This window comes from Paramisgurnus dabryanus, chromosome 3 (assembly GCF_030506205.2).
Source record: "Paramisgurnus dabryanus chromosome 3, PD_genome_1.1, whole genome shotgun sequence".
NCBI classification, from domain to species: Eukaryota; Metazoa; Chordata; class Actinopteri; order Cypriniformes; family Cobitidae; genus Paramisgurnus; species Paramisgurnus dabryanus.
Window position 1 is genome coordinate 10,904,418 of NC_133339.1, and position 22,500 is coordinate 10,926,917.

At 36.9% G+C, this 22,500-nt stretch overlaps 1 protein-coding gene across 1 annotated transcript; it reads left to right on the top strand.

Moving 5' to 3' along the window:
- Window positions 1–515: 515 nt before the first annotated feature.
- pctp (phosphatidylcholine transfer protein) lies at window positions 516–14,859 on the top strand. The gene is made up of 6 exons (XM_065278231.2): window positions 516–682; window positions 981–1,098; window positions 10,026–10,105; window positions 10,857–11,028; window positions 12,447–12,514; window positions 12,621–14,859. Exons 1-6 carry the CDS (start codon window positions 557–559, stop codon window positions 12,696–12,698), a joined length of 642 nt encoding a protein of 213 aa, XP_065134303.1. The 5' UTR covers window positions 516–556; the 3' UTR covers window positions 12,699–14,859.
- Window positions 14,860–22,500: the final 7,641 nt, after the last annotated feature.

Consider the following 22,500-nt stretch of genomic DNA (forward strand, 5'->3'; position numbering starts at 1 on the left):
GCATAACTTCTGTCACATTCAAATCACTGTTATGAATGAACTAATTTTAGTTGAAAATACAGAAAAAACTATCTTTCCAAAATGCGCTCCCTGTACACTTTAACAATCAAAAAACAAACGACATAAAGACTCATCACTACTATTACCAAAAGAGCATTCTTGAATTTTGTAATGCTTTAAATGGTCACCAGCACACTTTCGCGTCACAGCTTTTGAATAGCTCTCGCGATACTTTGACGTCATACGCCAATTGGTTTTCGCAGCGCTGCGTGAAATCGAACACGTTTGTACGCTGTCAGTAGGCTTGTTCGTGAGGCGCTGCTAGAACTGACAGGCAGATGACGTCAAAGTACCGCGAGAGCGAGTCGAAATTAGATTTCTCTGTTTGATTTCTCCAATCGCGTTCGCGGTACTTTGACGTCATCCGCATGTCAGTTCTTGCGGCGCCGCATGAAATCGAACAAGCCTCTAGTGAAGTCTCGCGCGGGATCACGTGGCGCCCGGATCAGCTGCTGTTCTCCTTTGATCACGTGACGACTGTGGATCCAGAAGCGCGATGGCGGTGGTGTTCAGTGATGATGAGTTCCAGCTGGCGTGGATCGAACTGGACGAGCCGCGGCTGGACGGATGGGACTTCTTTACCGAGACCATGGGCGTCAAAGTATACCGACTGTATCATAAGGTAAACAATACATCATGCTCTTGCTCAAACTATGCAAAATGTAAGGTGTATGGAGTTCAATGAACAGTATGTTTCTTTTAGTTTATATAACATAAATGTCATGTAACGTTACCATAACATAGTCCTGTAAGTGACATTTTGGTTTGAAATGTCGTCTTGGGTCTGTTGTTTTTATGCATTGGGATCTGTTTGCATGTATGGGCACATCTGTGCATTTAAACCTATGTGTTATAATTTAATAACATCAGTGATGTGTAGCAGTTATCTGTACATTTATTTGTAATGTGATGTTTAACAGGAATCCGGTCTGTATGAATATAAAGCCTTCGGCTCCCTGACCGGCTGCTCTTCTGAAATCTGTGCAGATGTTTACATGGATCTGAACTACAGGAAACAGTGGGACAGTTATGTCAAAGGTAATAATAATGAAATTAAACATCTTCACAAACTTATTTTAGAAAGCACTTTGATTCTTAAGCGTTAATGTCAACGTGTTAAGCCACAGTAAACTGGTTGTTGAGTTGTATTTTAAACCCCAGTATTACCAGTACTACAGGTTTAACATTAAACAGCACAGAAATGTGTTTGGGTGTTAGTCCTCAATGTAGATGTTATGGGTGATTCCATGGGCGTAGATTTAGGGTGGGACGCTAGGGACATGTCCCTAGCAATATTCAGGGAAGACTGAATTGTCCCTAGCAATAATTTCGACCAAACAATTAATCTGTATTTATATTTAACCACTAATGTCCGTCTTATTCTTGTGTTTTATAATTTTTACTTTACTTTTTTAATTATATATTTTTTCAGGAATCATTTAAATGAGATTAAAAATCTTTTGCAATCCCGTTCTGTAAAAATGACGCTCTATGTGGTACACAAACGGTTAACAGCTTTCGTTCTCTGCAATGCCCGCCTCGGTAACTCACATCACTAATATGATTGGCTTTGCATTTCTTTAGTCCCGCCTCTCTACTCACATTGCTAATATGATTGGATTAGCATTTCTTGAGTCCCGCCGCTTTAAATCACATCACTTTATGGACTTGTCTTTACTCGCTACGTGTGATAGGATGGTTTCACTTTGTACAACGCGCCAAAGTTCACTCAACAAGACGCGCGTGATTATTCGGGCTACAGGTAAGTGAGGAAGAAAGTATTATTATACCCACTGTAACTGTTTCATGCACAAAATACGGAACAAGTTGTGTCACATAATGATTCAAGGACAGTGTTTTCAACAATACACGACAATCCCATGTTTACCTGAGGAGTTGCAAACTTTTGTCAACCTTTTATATATGGGGTAGCAAGGTTATTTAGGGCAGTGGTTCTTAACGTTATTCCTGGAGGCCCACTGCCCTGCACATTTTGTATGTCTCCCTTAATTAACACACCTGATTCAAATCATCAGCTCATTAGAAGAGCTCTCCATGAACTGAACTGAGTCTGTCAGACAAAAGAGACATACAAAATGTGCAGGGCAGTGGGCCTCCAGGAATAACGTTAAGAACCACTGATTTAGGGGGTCCCTAATCCATGAAAGAAAATAACCCCAACATGGTAAAAACAGGAAACAGCATGATATACATACCAACTTCAACATTGGGATTTTTTTGGCAAAATTACATTAAGAATTAAATATTAATTGCATATTCTTCATTGTTATGAAGTAAATATGGATTCATATGTTACAATGTGATTTTCTTTTTTTTTGACAAAGACTTAAACAGTTACTGGTTATTAGGCTCTAGGACATAACGAATTGTTATTGTTTATTATAGTACATTAAATTTGGGATGGCACCGGGGGTGGCGAGTCAGATGTCACTGAGTAAAGTGCATACTGAGTTGTCTGTTGTTTATGTCAAGTAAACGGTGATAAACAGTTTTTGCAATGCGACCATTTTATTTATGTCCCCACCAATGCCAGAATCAAACCTACGCCCTTGGGTGATTCACATATTCAATAACTCCTCAAACAGGCTGTACTTGATTTGTTTGCTGTATGAATGTACATTAAGACCTTAAACAGAGATAATAGTAACTAAGTCAGGAACACACATTTTTTACACTAGCGAACATTATAATTACACAGCTGTCTCTTGTTATCCGGTTCATTTTTGTCTGTTTAACTTCTTCAGTAAATGAAATAATTGAAAATGACATATGAGGAGCTCAGATGCAAAAGCCGCTAAACTGTCAAAAATCTGATATTTTATATTTTCACTTAAAATCTGCTTAATCCCAGCCTCAGACCATTCAGGAATGCCTGATTGCTTGAATAATCCAAGAGTCTGATAAAAACATGCTCATTTACAAGAAAACATGTCAGACCACTTAAAGGGTTTTGCATTTGAGCTCTTCATATGATGCAGTATGGGCACTAATGAATTTGGATTTCTTTGATGCACAGATTAGGATTTGTCAAGGTTTATTTCAATTGCAGAAGGAAATGGGACAATCGATTAAGCAACAGATGAGAAAGAGTACATAAACAAGTTGTTAAATTGCTTGTTAACAGGTCAAACTGGTCTTAAACAAACAAACAAAACATCTAGCTATTTTAAATTAGAGATAAAAACTGCATCTTCTTAACTCATTCCCCGCCAGCCATTTTTTTTAAGTTGCCCGACAGCATTTTTTGTGATTTTCACAAAATGCCTTCCAGGAAAATTTTCTTCTAAAATATATAAACATACAAATATATCAAATGAAAGAACAGACCCTCTGCTTTCAAACAAACAATAAACAAACAAAACGGGGAAAAATAAAAGTTTAATTCTATCTTTATTTTTTCTTCTTATAAACTCTTAAATATGGGTATTTTTCTTAAAAAATAAAAAAATTAGCAAAAAGCTGATATAGCATTTTTTGTGAAGGAATTTTGCTAAAGATCAGATTCAGAACGATTATCAAAACATACACAGATTTAAAAATTACTACAAAAATTTTTACTTTTTTTTATAAATTGGATAAATTAATAGCGGATAATCATGGTATTACAGATTAACATAAAAAATCATCAGGAAAATGTTTTTTCATGCAAATGTTTTCTCCTAAAGCAACACTATGTAGTTTTTTTTACCTTTAAATAATGTCTCTAAAATTATTTCAGTGATAGAACAACTTTTAACTGGACAAATTGTACTGTTGCTTCAACCTGAGCAGCCTCCTAGCTGCTACAAGCACACTCTGAAAGTGGCGGTGGAGGGTAGAGCACCCAGCCCCGCCCCTGCCTGCAGAAGAGTGTCTGATACCAGGCACTGTTGCGCTTTTCAACCACACGGGGGAGCTGTAAGTCATTTTTACATGCAAACTACATAGTGTTGCTTTAATTGACGAGATAACTTAAATCAAAGATACTTTTGGGATCAGAAGTTGTTTTTGTTTTAATTCAGATTTTATTGTTCCATAATGCATATCATAAGTCATAACTATATAATTTTTCTATAATTTCAAGATTTAGTGGTCTGACTTCAGTATTGTGGAATTAGGCTAAATAAAACAAAACACAACACCTGCACATAAACACCAGATGGGGTGAATAAAAGTGCAAATTCACTCTGTGACAGTAGATGGCGCTTGTGGAGCAGAAATATAGTGGGTATTATTACTCATATAAACAACGGTCGCGCACCGAACAAGAAGTGCCACGTCGCGCCATCTATCTAAAAATATAACGCATTACTTTCTATGAATGTACACACACCGGTGGCGACTGTTCGCTGTGACTTCGGACGATGCTAAAACCCCTGCTGTGCCACTCTCATAGTTTAACATTAAATAACATCATATATGTCCCAAATCTTTAATGATTAACATAGGCTGCTTACGCATATTCTGCATCTTGAAGTAGACTCTGTCTGACTAAGCTTGCGCTATTTAATGTGCACGTCTGGTGTGCAATACCTGTGAGTAGTCCTACACGCGATGTAGAGCGGTGCTTCTGGCCTGCTGTGCAACACTTGTTATGCAATAATAAACAGCGCTTTATAAGCAAATATACTGAGAATGGACAAAAAGAAGACACTTCTCAAGACAGTTCCCTTCAGAGGCACATTCAAATAACAGCTTTGTGCGCAAAAACAGATATAAAATAAAAATTAAATTTATTGCCGGTCAATTAGTGCATCTCTATCCATTTGTATTGCATAGGTTTTTATTATGCATGGATCTTGCTGAAGTTCTGTTGTTTGCAGGGTAGAGGATGTTTATTCATCACAGGGTTTTATTTAAATATTTTTGTTTTTCTTATCCTGAAGATTTTCCATGTGCTGATGGTGAAAAACTATCCGATGTGCAGGTAACTGGACTGATGTGTCGTAATGAATTCCCAGTAGATCTAGATTGTGCTGTTGTATTTATTAAGTAGTTTGTGTGGAACGTGATGTTGTTTGTTAGTGTTGTGGTTTATACAGTGTAGCTTATAAAGTTTCCCACGGCAGGAATCTGATCTACACTAAACCAAAGCTTATCACAAGATGCCTTTCAATTTTTCGTTGCCAGAGCGTGTTGGGATGGTTGGGCATAGTGTCATTCACACAAACACAAAACACAATCATTGTAACACAAGTGACATGTAAATAAATATTCATTATACAGCACAAAACGTAACATAAAACCCCTCTAATGCACATAACTGGTAAAACTAAATATTAGAGTAAACGTAATTATTGAAATGAAATATCATCAAATATGCTGTTTTTTAACTGTAGATTTTACAGTGACATCACAAGGGGAGCCAAACTTCAATGAGCTATTTTTTTACTTGCTTGCAGAGAATGGTTTACCAAAACTAAGTTACTGTGTTATTTTTCATATTTTCTTGGTTGATAGAAGCACTGGGGACCCAAATTATAGCACTTAAACATGAAAAAAGTTAGATTTTCATGATATAACCCCTTAAAATGTCTCTAAATCTCTTTTTGTTGTGTGTTTATGTGCGTAGCTTAAGACTGGAAAGCGGTGTATCTGTCTGTTCTGAACTTTCATATCATACATGATTGATTTTGGCATGTTTCGGTATCTTGACAAATACCGCATGTGAATATGTTTGTCAAGAAGCCGAATATTTAAAGTCACCCTAAACATAAAAACTGCAGTATTGTAGTGTTTTTATAAATGACTTATCTGTGCGCTTCATTTTTGAAAAATTCATATGCATTCATAATCTTTAATCAAAACGTTAACCTCCTCAATTCCTTAAACGACCTCTCTTCACTTTGTCTTGAGGAACGGGGCGAGGGCGGGGCTATCGTAGACACTTTGTGAAAAGATTGCAACGATTAGCAACATTGCCCAACTTTTAACGATCCAATCTGTTCTTGTCACGCAAAGAATTAGTTGTAGATACGTCCCCTAATAAAATATAATTTAGGGTACATTAAATGAAATAGTCATCTTATTGTAGAAATGCCTTTTTCTGTCTTTAACTTCAACATTTAATTTTTTCCCTGTAATTAAAGTTAAATAGGTGTAAGTCGTATATTTAAATGTGAATGTCATAGTTCCTCTGTGATGTCACAAAATGTTTAATTTTTCTCTTGTTTTAAGACGTAAAGTGGTAGGGTGGTGTATTTCCCTCAAACACAAACAGACTGAGAATAGCTTCATGTGTATGTGTGTGTTTATGTGCGTGTGTATATGTGGGTGGAGTTGTGTTTTATTAGAAACACACTTTGGCTCCAGTCAGGCCCCGTGTGTACGTGTACATGTGTGTGTTTTGTGCAGATCTTTCATAAAGAACCTCACGGTTCAGACAGCGTTTGTGGTTAAAGTCTGATTTATGTTCTCTAGCGCTCTCTCGTGCGTCTCATGGTATTTCTAAAATATTTGATCCAGGCGTTTGTTTGTGCAGATGAAGGTGGGATTTGAGGCCGACCAGCCGCACCATCCAAAATTCAAAACCCCCGAGATTTCTCACCCAAACCTGAGCTCTGTCATGAACTGAACTACATGTTTTATATAGACTGTCAATTACAGCAGAAATGAATGCTCTATTATGATTTACGTAATGACTAATTGACAACGGCCGTTGATTTTTTTGTCTGAAATAATGCACACGCAGTGTGTCAATGCAGACTCGAAGGGGAGTGGCAATAACACCGCATGTGTGCTTTACTTTCGTTTATACCACGCATCTGTTGAAGGCTTTATTCTGATTGGTTGAGAGATGTTCCACGGGTATGCATTATTTTTCAATAACCGCACACCTAAGCAGAGCAATGTCTGTGGTAACCGTGGTATAAGCCGAATAATTGACTATGGTCCTTTGAATTATTTAGGCATTACCACCTTAGGTGTGCATTATTTTTTTTGTAATTCAATGGCTTGTCGTCAATTATTCCTTACTTACTTAAGGGGGGGGGGGTGCATTCTGACTTAATATTACAGTTAAAGAGTTGTAATCCTCATGCTAACCAAATGCAAAGTGTCAAAAAAGCAGTTGAGCGTGTGACAAAGTATTTCTTGGTCAAACTAATGTTGCCTCTTTTCTATAAGTTTTAGAAAGAATTTTTTCCGAAAATGGGTACCCGTTATGTATCAGTGACCCCATATTGCTTTTATGGGCACTTCCTCCAGAAAAGCACAACCACATGTCAATCAAGGCGAGAGTGAGAACGTGGACGCTCATTAGCATTGTTGTTCCTTCAAGCTGTCAGAGGCATCACTGCACGCGACTCAACAATGGCACGAAAGAAGAAGTGTGTTTTTGGATGAAAGGAGAGGAAAGCCTTGTTCAGCTTTCCAAGTAAGCCAGCCTTATACAAACAATGGATATAGTTTTTCTGGGGTAGCACCGGAGTTGTCCGTGTGTGTTTGTTAAACGCTGGATTTCGTTGAAATGGGGCAGTCCCAACCGAGTCATGAGTCGCAGGCGGTATGTAAAACTGCATCAAATGTCTGTGTTTTGTTGGCAATCCGCGCGTAAGTGCAAATAATGTAAATGACACGAATATCATAAGTTATCCAGACATAGTTGGATATTATTTTGTGTGTGTGTTGCCTGCTCATGACTTGCTCCTCTCGCTGCTTTCTGGAGACAATGGCTAAAGATGATCCGTATTTTATATTATATTATTTGATAAAAATAAAGACTCTTCAGAGATATGAAGAATGCAATACAACACTATAGGTACGCAATATTTACATGATATAAGAAGAAACAGCTTGTGTTATGTAAGATTTATATGGCTCATTGTCAATTATTCCTTACGTAAATTGTAACGAAGCATAAATGTATGCTTTATTTTAAATGAATCCCATCAAATAAACTTGGCGTAGTGATATTGAACTGTAATGCGTTTGACGGACCTGGAACTACTCCATAGGTGTGCCTTTACTGAAATTAATGCACACCCATAGAAAGTTTCTCAACCAATCAGCATTCAACACATCAGCTCTGATGATAAGTGAGATATTTGTGTTACACTGCTTTGTGTTGCTGAAAACCCATAAATTAATTAATTAATCATTATAACAACTCACAAATGTCATGTGCAGTTGTGGACATTTGAAACTCTGCATGTGGGTGAGTAAAGTTTTGGGTGAACTGTTGCTTCAACATCTTACAAACAAAGTTAAAGAGATGACAAGAGTTCAGTCAAACTTGTTTTTATTCTTTTATCTGAACATCTTGATTTAATAGCATACAACGCAGAGAAGTTTTTTCTCTTCTCTTTGAAGTTCCTGGCTGAAACAGATGAAACGCATTTTAATTTCATCAGAATGGTGTTGTGTAATGTTAGCTGTGATTTTCCCGGCATGATCGTTGTATTGGACCACCGGAGAGCTGAAATGTTGTTATTGTTATATCAGTCAGGAATATAACAAGAATTACACTCACATATCAACACATTTGCCATCACCTCTGACTTATTACATCATCTGTGGTTAGGGATTTATTTACACCCAGTGCTGAAATATTTAATAAAGCTTTCAGTTTGAGTTTAGAATCTGAAATTGATTGTGTCTCAATAATTGGCCTGCTTTATATCTGATATTTCTATTTGTTTGTGCCAATCAGATCACAAATGGCCTACACCGGGTTTAATGTGCTTAACGGTCATTAAATTATATTTACATATGGACAAAAATTGAAGAATAAAATTAGGGGGAAAAAATCACAGTTTTAGTGTAAATGCAAAAACGAATACAGACGCGTCGCAGTTTCCATTCCAATGTATACGGACGCGTCGCAGTTTCCACCCGACGTATAGGGACGCGTCGCAGTTTCCACCCGACGTATAGGGACGCGTCGCAGTTTCCACCCGACGTATACGGACGCGTCGCAGTTTCCATCCGACGTATACGGACGCATCGCAGTTTCCATCCGACGTATAGGGACGCGTCGCAGTTTCCACCCGACGTATACGTACGTGTCGCAGTTTCCACCCGACGTATACGGACGCGTCGCGGTTTCCACCCGACGTATACGGACGCGTCGCGGTTTCCATCCGACGTATACGGACGCGTCGCGGTTTCCATCCGACGTATACGGACGCGTCGCGGTTTCCATCCGACGTATACGGACGCGTCGCGGTTTCCATCCGACGTATACGGACGCGTCGCGGTTTCCATCCGACGTATACGGACGCGTCGCGGTTTCCACCCGACGTATACGGATGCGTCGCAGTTTTGCTTTGATAGAGCAAATGATTGTCAAAATTAAGATTTAATTTCCATTTAGGTAAATGTTTAATAATAATTTATCAAATGCATAATATAATTAATTAACTTTGACACAGTTTATTTAAATACATTCATACAGGAGATACTGAGTTTAATTTCTGATTTTTGTCATAACACCCTACACCTGCATATATCTTATCTCATAAGTCTTCTTCCAGTGTTTTATGGTCATCTGGAAAAGCCATAATCAGGGTTTCCCGCAGAAAATTTGTTAGTTAAGGTGGTAGGGTTGTGCAGGTGGGTGGGCCGGGGGAGTGGCAATCAAAGGGGCGGGGCGTACGCGTCATGATTAAAATATTTGATTTAAAACACTCAAATAAAACTTAATTTTTAAGAAATTATGACAGAAAATGAACACATACTAGATTAGTAATGAATTAAATGTTTTATCAACAGGCTAGTTATCCTCCAGACAGTGACGGACCATGTCTTTCTCTCATTTCGGCCATGTGGCATTTGGTGGAATTTTTTTCTTTGGACGACCTAGTTAAGGTGGTAGGGTATCCCAGCTTAGGTGGGCCGCCCAAACTGAAAAGTGTTGCGGGAAACCCTGCATAATGTTCATTATTAATCTGTTGTGATCTCTGACCTGGATCTTTGTGTGTGTATGAAACTCATTGTTTGTGTTTGTGTGTTTGGTCTTCACACAGAACTGGACGAGAAAGATTTCAGCGGACAGAAGGTGATTTACTGGGAGGTGAAATATCCAACTCCTCTTTCTAACAGGGATGTATCCTTTAAAAATCGACATCATGCTCATGTGCAGGAAGAGACAGACTCATATACAGCTCATCAAGTGCTGTTTAGATTCTGTACATAACAATTGTTTTATATTAAAAGACATATCATAACAAAAAATCATAATAATAGTGCTTCAGTGGTTGAGCACAAAACGGTTTTGGGTTTGAACCCAAAAAACCACACATACTGATAAAAACTGTATACAATTGTAATGCACTGTATAAAACCATCTACCAAATGCATAAATATAAATGTAATCGTATTGTAAATTGTTACCAACTTTACTAATATCTTATAATTTGCATGCATATCATCTCTTTAAAGGTTTTGGAGTTATTCTCATATTGTACATATTGTTGAGTGTCTGTAGATCCAGTAAACACAGAACGGTTAGCCCTTAAAGGGACACTTCACCCATTTGCATTAAGCTTTGTATAGTTAGAACCACAGTCATGTTTTTGAATGGTCGTGCATCATTTCCTCAGTTGCCGCTGAGACAGGAGAAATACAGATTTTAGTGTTGCACTTCCTTCTTTCAATGATGTAAAAATCATCATTTTGCATCATTGAAAGAAGGAAGTGCTTTATCTTTGTTGAGGGAGTGAGACTACAAACACCCCTTTTCTCTGTCATATAGGCACCAAATTCGAAATGTATGTTACATTTCCACTACAAATATGACCCACTTTCAATAAAGATGAATGTTTCTATGGGTGAAATGCTCCTTTAACTCTCTTCAGTATGTGTACATGCGGGAACGTCGGGTTCTGGAAAAGGACGGCCGTAAAATTTGGGTGATTTTAGCCAAGAGCACTTCTGAGTCTCAGTGTCCTGAGAAGAAAGGTGTGATCCGGGTGAAGGATTACAAACAGACTCTGGCCATAGAGAATGACGGATCGGGCGGAACCAAAGGTGCACACACATTACAGATTACAAACTGTTTGAGCACTTGGTCTAAACCTGAGTTTATCTCTGTAACAGGAGGGACTGAAATAGTTTTTTTTTGTTAGATGGGATACCACAAATGAAAATCTCGTCAGATGTTGGGTTATGGTTAGGTTTGGGATTAGGATGAAAACAGCGGTTCAGGCTAGATTGGATACAGCTACGACCTAAATGCTGTGAAATGTTGGGTTAGGGGGTAGGATTAGGATGAAAATCGTGGTTCTGGTTAGATGGGATACAGCTACGACCTAAATGCTGTGAAATGTTGGGTTAGGGGGTAGGATTAGGATGAAAATCGTGGTTCTGGCTAGATGGGATACAGCTACAACCTAAATGCTGTGAAATGTTGGGTTAGGGGGAGGATTAGGATGAGGATGAGGATGAAAATCGTGGTTCTGGCTAGATGGGATACAGCTACAACCTAAATGCTGTGAAATTTTGGGTTAGGGGGAGGATAAGGATTAGGATTAGGATTAGGATGAGGATGAAAATCGTGGTTCTGGCTAGATGGGATACAGCTACGACCTAAATGCTGTGAAATTTTGGGTTAGGGGGAGGATTAGGATGAGGATGAAAATCGTGGTTCTGGCTAGATGGGATACAGCTACGACCTAAATGCTGTGAAATGTTGGGTTAGGAGGAGGAGGAGGAGGATTAGGATTAGGATTAGGATGAGGATGAAAACCGTGGTTCTGGCTAGATGGGATACAGCTACAACCTAAATGCTGTGAAATGTTGGGTTAGGGGTAGGATGAGGATCAGGATGAGGATCAGGATGAGGATGAGGATGAGGATTAGGATGAAAAGCGTGGTTCTGGGTAGATGGGATACAGCTACGACCTAAATGCTGTGAAATGTTGGGTACGGGGGTAGGATTAGCAAAACAATGCTTATCCGGTGAGATTTTGGTGAGATCCAGTGAGTTTTTTTATCCATTCTAGCCACAACCGTCTAAATAAGGGAGGAACTTTTTCCATGATGCAATGCAAATAAATGAATTAAATTAAAAAGTATAAATGCATTTGACCAAGTAAATATGATCTACTTTTTTGTTTAATAGGAATATTTTAACTTTTTTAAACGCTTATGATCTGAAATGGCTTTAGGATTGCTGGGCATTGTGCAATTTATTATTATTTTTTTAAAGATGTTTGGCTATACAAGTATATTGTATAGCTTAACAATGACCTCATGTTTTAAAAGCTTACGTATTTTGTTAAAAATATTTTCAATGAAGAAACTGAATAGGATTTCTCTTCTGTTTGCTTTATACCAATTTTAAATTGACCAAACAAACACAAGTTCAGCAAGAGTCATCAGATTCATTATGTCTCAGTAGCTGGCCGATCGATAACTGTGTGTTTATGTGAATCTTTATGTTTTAGTGTTTTTGAACTACTTTGATAATCCCGGCGGCATGATTCCAACATGGCTGGTGAACTGGGTGGCAAAGGTAAGCGAGTTTGGGATGTGCTTGATTTATTATTACATCAGGAAAACTATGATAAGCCGAGCGTGTGGTGCAATGCTCCGTTTATCAATCTGTGTTTTTTATCCAGACGGGCGTTCCGGCTTTTCTAACGGACATGAAGAAAGCCTGCTCCAACTATTCCAGCTACTGCAAAACTAACAAGTGATGCATGTATGATCGTCTTTCATTTTCTCTTGCATTGTTTTGTTTGGTGTCAGAAGGGCATTCAGGGGGTTGTGGGTCAAGTTATTGCTGTTTTCATTGTGGCCAACATCAGGAATCCTTCAAGAGCATTCAGTCTTAAAAATCTTACTCAGCTGCTCTTGAGTCACAGAATCAAAAGATTTCAGGTTTTTAATGTAATATAAATTATTTTAGCACTTTAATCCTAAATGATTACATAAATTAAGGAAACATCACTTAACCTGTGTTATATATCACACGCAACCATTGAGCCTTGAGATCACAGAGCTGTTGTAGGGTCACATGCGGTGGCCCTTAAAATATTTAAAACCTAAAGTCACACTTAAAAATGTCACTGTATTAAAAAACAAAATATCAAAGTGTTTTCAAGAAAGACAAGAACACGATTAAAGCATTTCGTTTGATGAGATGATGATGATCTTTTGACATCTGTGTGAATGAAAAATGTACATGCACTACAAATCACTCCAAAGTCAAATGACGTAATCATTGCAAAAATTAAGTTGTGAGAAAATATCCAGCGTTATTTATTGGAAGGGTTGCTTTGATATTTTGTAATTTAATGCAAAGTTATTTGTAAGTGTGACTAAACTATTTGTTTTCATCTTTAAACTTGAACTGAATACAATAATGCACTGATATATCAGGAGATGTTGTGCATATAGCAGCAGTTCTCACGAGGGTTTGTAGATGATGTGTGATGTTTATACTGTGATCATTTAGTGACCTCTGGTGGTGAATGTGCTGAGATACGTATTGGTCCTATGGTTTGGGGTGTAGGAACCCATTTATCCATCTAAAAGCAAGACGACCAATGAGTTACATCTGACGTCTGGGCTCCTTGAGCTCTTTTACCTGCTGATTTAGTCAAACAATAAATTCAAACAATGATTTAATGCTTATTTTATCTGAATTTATGTTTAGTAGTGTGACTATCAAGAAAATCCATAAATCAAATAGCGTCATTGAGAATATTATGAATGACTGTATGCACTTTTGAACCGATTAGCATCACGAATGCATGCTGTTTACAAATGAATCACAAGCACAGTAAGTCTATATTGATCAAATCTGAGTTTATTAAACGTTTCAGTTTATCACCTTCATTTTACAACACTAAGGGGCGGTTTTCCAGACAGGGTTTATTTTAATCCCGGCATGTTTGAGCTGCCTTAATTAAAAAAAATAAATCTTGCACTGACATATCTTAACATATATCAGTGCCATTGTTTTGTCTCAAGATGCACACCAGTATTGGTTTTTGGTAGGTGTGTTTCTAAAAACTACTTAAATGTCTTTGTGTAACCAAGTCCTGGATTAAACTAAACCCTGTCTGGGAATCTGTCCTTATAGATTGTGAGGTTTAAAAAACTCGGACACCAGCACTATAATCAAAAGAACCTGTAATGCAACATCAAGAACCATTTTAAAACTACTAAAAACTAATGCTGTCAAACGATTAATCGCGATTAATCGCATGCAAAATAAAAGTGTGTGTTTGCATTATTATTATGTTTATATATAAAAACACACACACATGCAAGTATTAATTATGTATCTTTTTTATACATTTGTAAAAACACACACGTAAATGTTTCTTAAATATATGTATGAATGTGTGTGTATTTATATATACATAATATTTACTTACTGGACACATACATATATTATGCAAACATAAACTTTTATTTTGTATGCGATTAATCGCGATTAATTGTTTGACAGCCCTACTAAAAACCTTTCTAAGAATGAGTAATGATGTGTTGATTTCTACAGTACAGATGTTCAAAATGAAACTTTTGTATTGCACTATGCAGCAACACTGGATGTGATGATAAATGTATGATGTATGGGAAGTTGATATGTTTAAAGCAGCACTTGGTGGGTTTATATGTTATAGGAAATAAAGATTTTTAATAGGAAACTTATACACTGATGTTCTTTATACCTCTTATTAAGTTTCGACAATCTGTTGATTGTTTAAATCATATTTTGTTTTAGTTTTGTGACATCTACCTCTTAAACTTGCAGTGCTGTTAAATCATTTGTATGTTTTTCCTCAAACTGTCCATTATTGGTCATTAAGTTTTTCTTGCAATAAAAAAACTCGCTCTGCTTTTGAACACAGTTGATTGTTTATTATGAATCACCGTTAAAATATCTTTTCAGATCATTGTGGATGTCAGTACAACTAGTTTGACTAAAAGCATCTGGATGATTATAAACTATTTACTGACAGATTACTGCTGCAGGTCTGTAGGACATTTGACAGTATACTCAACAAAATATTACTGTAATGATGGGCTTTCATGTGTTGACCTGATGATTTAGTACACTGCAAAAAATGATTTTCAAGAAAAAAATTCTTAGTATTTTTGTCTTGTTTTCAGTAAAAATATCAAAAGATTCTTAAATTAAGATGCTTTTTCTTGATGAGCAAAACGACCCAAGAAAATAAGTCTAGGTTTTAAACCAAAAATTTCAAATGTAAGTGATTTTGTGCATAAAACAAGCAAAAAATCTTTTTGAATTTTTCTTAAATTTAGTGTTTACGTAAAATTTTAAAGATTTTTTTGCTTACCCCATTGGCAGATTTTTTTTGCTTGATTTATGCACAAAATCACTTACATTTGATATTTTTGGTCTAAAAACTAGACTTATTTTCTTGGGTCGTTTTGCTCATCAAGAAAAAGCATCTTGATCAATTTTTTTCTTGAAAATAATTTTTTTGCAGTGTAGTGTTGTAATAAATTTTTCTGACTGCGTTTGCACCAGACGCGAATGAAGCAAATAAATCACCCTATTTGTGCGTAGTTGGATGTTTGAGCATTTTGAGTTAACTTGCTTCATTCACATGCTCAGTTTATTGGCTTCAGCTAGTTTGTAGTCTCAATATGTAAATGAGTAAAATGAGTAAAAAATTACTCAAATTGAGTAAAGAGTGTTTTTTTACAATTTACCAGATTGTCCGACCTCACTCCCTTTCTTTCAAGCAAGATCCTTTTATTCCTGTTTCTATAAAAGTACGAAGATGTGTCATACAGCTTCACGTAGGGCTGTGATGGTTATGAAATTTGGCGATTATAATGATTAATTGCCTGTTTAGGGTTTTGACGATTATGACGATTAATTGTCTGTTTTATTGCTTTGACATTTCAATCTCATAATTTTTTTCTTTGTTTATGAAATAATTTTCACACGTTGTTGTGATTATAAAATTAAATATTTTGCAAGGTTTATCTGGCAGTAAATATTAATTCACAACACATATTTAAAAGTAATCTGATACTGTCCCGTTTATACAGGCGCTGCAGCTCCCCCTTGTGTTTATTAGAGAGATGTGCAATCATTGCGGTGATCTGAAATCATTGCTATGAGGTCAAACAATTGCGATTAGACGATTATTTAATCATTGTGACCACCCTAGCTCCACGTACATATACAGCTACGATGGTTTTGTCCTCCATTTCTGTTGCTCGCTATGTCATGATCACATCACTACATCTGGTCTTGGCCAGAACGCTCTTGGAAAAGAGATTTTTAATCTCAATGAGTTTTCTTTCTGGTAAAATAAATGTAATAATAATAATAATAATAACTATAGCAAGCTCTTGAATGGTTAACTCTGTGTAAATATCAAACAATAAACGCCCGAAACGCTCAATTCGCACCGCAGGAACTTTATCGCATCTTTACATCTACTTAACATGTCAATCGCTCGCACTTAATGGTTTATTCGCGTCTGGTGTGAATGCACCATTACAGTCTTGTCATCTGCAGCTGTTGGGTTTCCATCAAAACGTGAAGCGAATCTTTTCAAAAATTCAAAAAAGAAAAACAATTGCAAATTAGGTGCGTTTCCATTAAGTTGTTCAAGCGAATAACGGTGGTATTCATAACCTTGTAACCAACAATAAATAAAACAAGGCATGCTTAAAAAATGGAGTGGGCAAGTTATACATTTACTAGCAGTGCAGTTTGTAATTGCCAAACTGAATGCTGTGCAATGCGATGACATCGAGCCCCATGTTTGTATAAACAATGCATTTTGCATAAAAAAATGAAGCTGAAATATATAAAATATAATTCTCATGTTTAATGTGTCAGGATGTTTGTTCAGTTTATAATTCAGTATTTGCATAACAGCAATGCAATAAAGATTATTAATCGATATTGTTTCACAAATACTTCATAATAAAACCTACTAAATGCCTACATGGAAAACAATTCAGCCCTTTCCCCAATACAATAATAAAAACAAAGCTTAATTGTCATGAAAATAATCTCGCAACACAAAAAGCTTAAAATAGGTATCATGCAAAATATCATTTCTTATTTTGGCTTAAATCTGAGCAGACAGGCTCTGTAAGATTCAGTTTTAATGCCCTTCGTGTTTGTCTTGGCAATGCATGTCCGCTGTGTTCATTTAAACTTGAACAAACAATGAAGTTGATGATGATCAGAAGGGTCGAGGGTCTATTTTAGTCGCTCATTTAATTCCCTGAACTGAATAACATCAGGTATTCCACTGCTTCTTTCCATGGCTGTCTTTCGCGAACGGCGAGCAAATATATTTCTTGGCCAGCTGTTGTATTTCTTCTGATTGGTCATATACAGCAGTAATTAGTTTGAGAAAGCGATCTACGGTTTCTCTCGGGCTCCAGACGCCGGGCTCACAAACCTTTCTGTCTGCGCCTCTGTGATTCTTAACAGATTACAATTAGAGATAGCAGACCCTCGAGACCAGGCATCCTTGATCCTGAAAAGGCTTTTCTATGCACATGAAGTGAGGTTTTCAGGTTTGCAGACGTTACCTGCCACTGTGTCTGCTGCCAAAAGCCCCTGAACTCGAGGTTAGATCATTATTTTCACAAGCATATGCATTGTTGAAACTTTAAATGTGCTGGCATGAAGGTGCTGAGATCAGACTCGGACCTAAAAACATTTTGTTTGGAGTCGGATAAATAGACACCGGGTCGCCCTAACGTGATTTTTACCTCATTTATTTCCCTCTCCCTTATGGAATTTTAATGTGATGCTTCATAAGAAAATAACATGTATACGTAAGACTGTGTTTTTGTTGTATTCACTTCATTTGGTTTACTTTATTGATTTCAAACGATATGTCAAGTGCACAAAGCATTTGCTGAACGTCTGATGCATACGGCACACTTGACTGGAAACACTTCAGCAAATTTCGAAGTCGTCCTCTGATTGGTTGAATTATACAGGATTTCCAGAAGATGTGTGTGTCACGTTCTTAAACGGTCCATCTGGAAACAACACAAATCGAAGTATGCAAGATTCCGAGCTAAAAAGTTTGTGAAAAACGCCCACAAGTTTTGCTTAAAGCAGTCAATGGAATCTAAAAGAGAGATTTTAACGTGTTTTAACGTGTAAACTTTATAGAAATGTTCATGAAGGATGGTTGCTCACGGTCTGTTGTTGTGAAAACATCTTTACGCCCCAACTGTTATGCGGCCCATGTGATTCGATTGCTTTACGTGTTAAGGGGCAATCTCACTAGACTTTCAGCATGCGAATATTTTTCAGACGTTACTGCGAATATGGGCGGATTTTACTGCTAATCGTAAATTTAAGATCTTTGGTTTCATCCATTTGTGCTTTTTGGTAGAGAGTGGTCATGCCGAGACGTACTGGTTTTCTACTGGTCACATATCTCCATATGATGCAAATTCACAGGTCAGAGTTCACCAGACTTTTGTATGCAGCGAACTGTGAAATATTTCCCTGTCCCAAATGGCGCACTTCATGAGGACTTTCGGTCTTGTGGCCTTAAATTGCGCGTGCTCGCTTAGTCTACGAGTTCGTAGGGTGTCCCATCTGTCATTTTTACGCTTCGAAGTGTGCTCATCAGCGCCGCCTTTGCACCCTTGATGTGGCGCACTGCCAATAACGTAAGCTAATTTGATACCTTATTGCTGACTGTGCAAAGTCTGTAAAAGATAGTACAGATGAAATGAAAAAGTATTAAATGAGCAGTAGCCTTAACCCTGTGGTGGCGCACATTTGAATAGCATTTTTTCTATTTAAATTATTATTGCAGGCTGAATATTCGACCACTCGTGCATATCCCTACGCGAGACTATATAATAAAAGACAGCAAATAAAATCTGCCTTTAGTTAGACTACATTATTACAGTAAATGGTTCGTTCCAGTGCTTGATTCTGATTGGTCAATAGCCGTGTTTTAATTTAAAGCCGTGGGATTGCTTGTAAATATTCACCATATTCAACTTTAGAAATCCTGTTATCAAGGAACCCTGATAACAAATAAACGCCCGCACTGTCATGTGGCACAAAATGATACCCAATCAGAAAGCATCTGATAAAAGCTACACAGTCTCATGTAGATGCGTATAAATAACACGAAGCGTGAAATCGTAATCACATCAACAGTAAACTAACATGACAGATGACGGGCATGAATACTATTTGGACTGCTTTTAACAAAAAATCATGAAGAAAGGTTTGCTTGAAGTTGTTATACTTCAGTCTTTCATCCAACCCAGTCTCACGGGTTTGCAAATAAATAGCACGAAGTGTGAAAATCCTGCAATACATACACAAAATTCTACTTTGGCGTGCAGTCCTTCCCATTCACTTAAACCCATGCATCTTTTTCTTGTCATTTTATTTATTGGTTTCTCAATTTTTTCTTTTTTTTTAAAACCATTTTCCCCTGGGTTAGGGTTAGATTTGAGATTTGCTTAATGAGGTCTATTGTCTATTTTTTTTGTCTATTTAAGCCATGGTCACATGGAGTTGGGGTTTGGGTTAGGATGTAATTTTTATATAACAAAAAGTTGTTCTAACCCTAGACCTAAACCCAAGCGAAAATTGTAAAAAAAGCAAAAAAATTGAGAAACCAATAAATAAAACGACAAAAAAGATGCAACTTTTAAGTGAATGGGAAGGACTGGCATATCATATGCACGCCAAAGTAGAATTTTTTGTATGTATTGCAGGATTTTAACACTTCGTGCTATTTATTTGCAAACCTGTGAGACTGAAGTGTAACAACTTCAAGCAAACCTTTCTTCATGATTTTTTGTTAAAAGCAGTCCAAATAGTATTCATGCCCATCATCTGTCATGTTAGTTTACTGTTGATGTGTGGTGTGCTGTCATGATCACATAGCGTCTCTTCACACACTATAGGAACATCATCTTCATGTTTGTGTTGTCTTACATCTTACATACAATCTTTTAGTGTCTAACTTCATATTCACAACTGTTGCATCTCCAGAAGGGGGCATCAGAGTTTCTGTAAGCATCATGAATTGAAGAGTTTGTGTGTCTTCAGTGTTTGTTTTAAGAGCGACATCAGATTGTCCCGTCTCTCCTCTCTAAATACATAAACCACAGACTCTGAGATCTGTCACGATGTCTGATTGCAGTATTTAAAGTGATTGCTTTTGAGCATCTCTGTCTCTGCCGTGGCAGTAGTTAAGCCCCGGTGGGATTGGATGCCTCCATTATTTCATTATTCCTGCGGCTGTGGGAGAGATGAGACGACTGTTTTCTCTTAAACCCCACAGACCGCAGCAGCCGGCTACTGTGAAAGCACACTGCAGTCCGTTTCCCATAGGGAAAATCCCAAACTGAGGTCTCTTTTTAATATCACAGTTATTCCTCTAAGACCACAATGAGATTAAATGGGGGGCAAATGAAAACTTTTGCTAAGTCTATGGTTTCTCTTTAGCGTAAAAATAATCTTTCATTTTTTAACATAATGTCTTACAGTACATAACATTTCAAACGTCTGAAATCTCAAATATTTTGGGTCTAATTCATCTACTTTATTTTTTATCACTAAACTCTTACTTATTTGTGTCTTCATTTTTTTCATCCATTGTTTTTTTTTTAAGGGAACCATCTGAGAACCATACTTGGATTATAACTGAGAACTCCGTTAAAGCCACAATATTTAAGATTTTTGTAATAAAATATCCAAAACACACTTGCACAGTGTGATAATATATTTAATAGGGGTGTAAATATACATCGATATGGATCGATACATCAATTAAATATCTAACAATACGATGCATCGATCCCACAAATAAAATATCGATATGAGGTACTTTTATTTTGACACGCTCTCCGCGTCCTCATTTCTTGTCGTAACGTCCATCTACGTATTTCCACCAAAGCACACATTTTCGTTTATTTTCGTCTGCTAGTGTCAGCCAGTCAGCAGTGTTTTTTGTTTCTACAACTACCTCAGTGATTGTCACTATTGTACATTTTGGCACAAAATACTTTGACTGTCACCATCATAGGCTTGATTTTATGTGACATTTTCCTCATTTGTTTTTTCTTTATTTTAAAAAGTGTATTTTTTGTTAGTTTGCTGTTGTAAATGTTCCAATTGAGAAAAAGATTGTGCCATTTTCAAAGAGTTAAATTAAATGTTCATGTTATATATTTTGGTTGCATTTGTAACTTATTAAAAATGTACTATAACTGCTAGGCACATAATATTAAATATTGATAAATTAATCAACTCATAATTGCATCGAAAAGTGTTTGATGTAACGGCAAATATTGCATCGCTGGAGGAAAAAATCGCTATTGTATTATATTGTAATGAACTGTTCGATTTACACCCCTAATATTTAAAGGGGACATATTTTGTAAATCTGACTTTTTCATGTTTAAGTGACTATAATTTGGTCCCCAGTCCTTCTATAAACCTAGAAAATGTGAAAAAGATCAACCCAGTAACTTAGTTTTGGTAAACCATTCAATGCAAGCATGCGGAAAAAATATCTCATTGAAATTTGGCTCCCCTTGTGATGTCAGAAGGGGATAATACCGCCCCTTAATCTGCACTATCCAACCACGGCACTGCCATTTAGTGCAGAGATCAGCTCATTTGCATTTTAAAGGACACACCCAAAAACACACCCATTTTTTGCTCACACTTACAAAGTTGCAATTTTAACATCTTATAATAAATTATCTATATGATATGTTAAGCTAGAACTTCATATACGTACTCTGGGGACACATAAGATTTATTTGACATCTTTAAACAGTCTTGTGAAATGTTCCCTTTAATGCAGTTGTGTAATTACATTATCCCAAAAGTTCCCAAGGATTTGTAAATCCAGAGAAATTCCTGTTGTAAATAATGTTTTGTCCCTTGTCCTCATTGTAATTGTTGCCCTTTTAGCGACTTAATATCCATGCTAGCCTCAGTTTCTGGTCGTAGCAACATGAGTGGACAAACGCAGAAGATTAACATGCAGCTGTTATGCCATGCAGCTAATTCATTACGATGATAATGATCAAACGTACAGGCGAAAGTGTGTCGCCAACTATTTTCCATGGAAAAAAGCTAAAGCATGCTTGGGAAGTCACTATATTATGTCATTATGTAATTAGCATATCAGTGACGTCATCACATCATATTTGCATTCTGACTGGCACTTCAAATATGTTTCACATTCCTTTTAAACCTTGTTCACGCTGTCAGTCCAAATCCGATTTTGATGCATATCCGATCGAAATCCAATCACATTTAGAACGTGTGAACGGCCGAAAACCACATAAAATCCGTTTTTTTTTGTTTCAGGCTACATTCAGAGGTGGTTTGAAATCCTTTTTAAATCCGATTTCCGGAAATCCAATTCATTCTGACCGCTCTGATCGCATTTGTGTAGCTTTTCAAATCAACTGTCACAAACTATATTTTAAAGGAATAAAAAAATCATAAAAAAAATCCCCATTCTACCC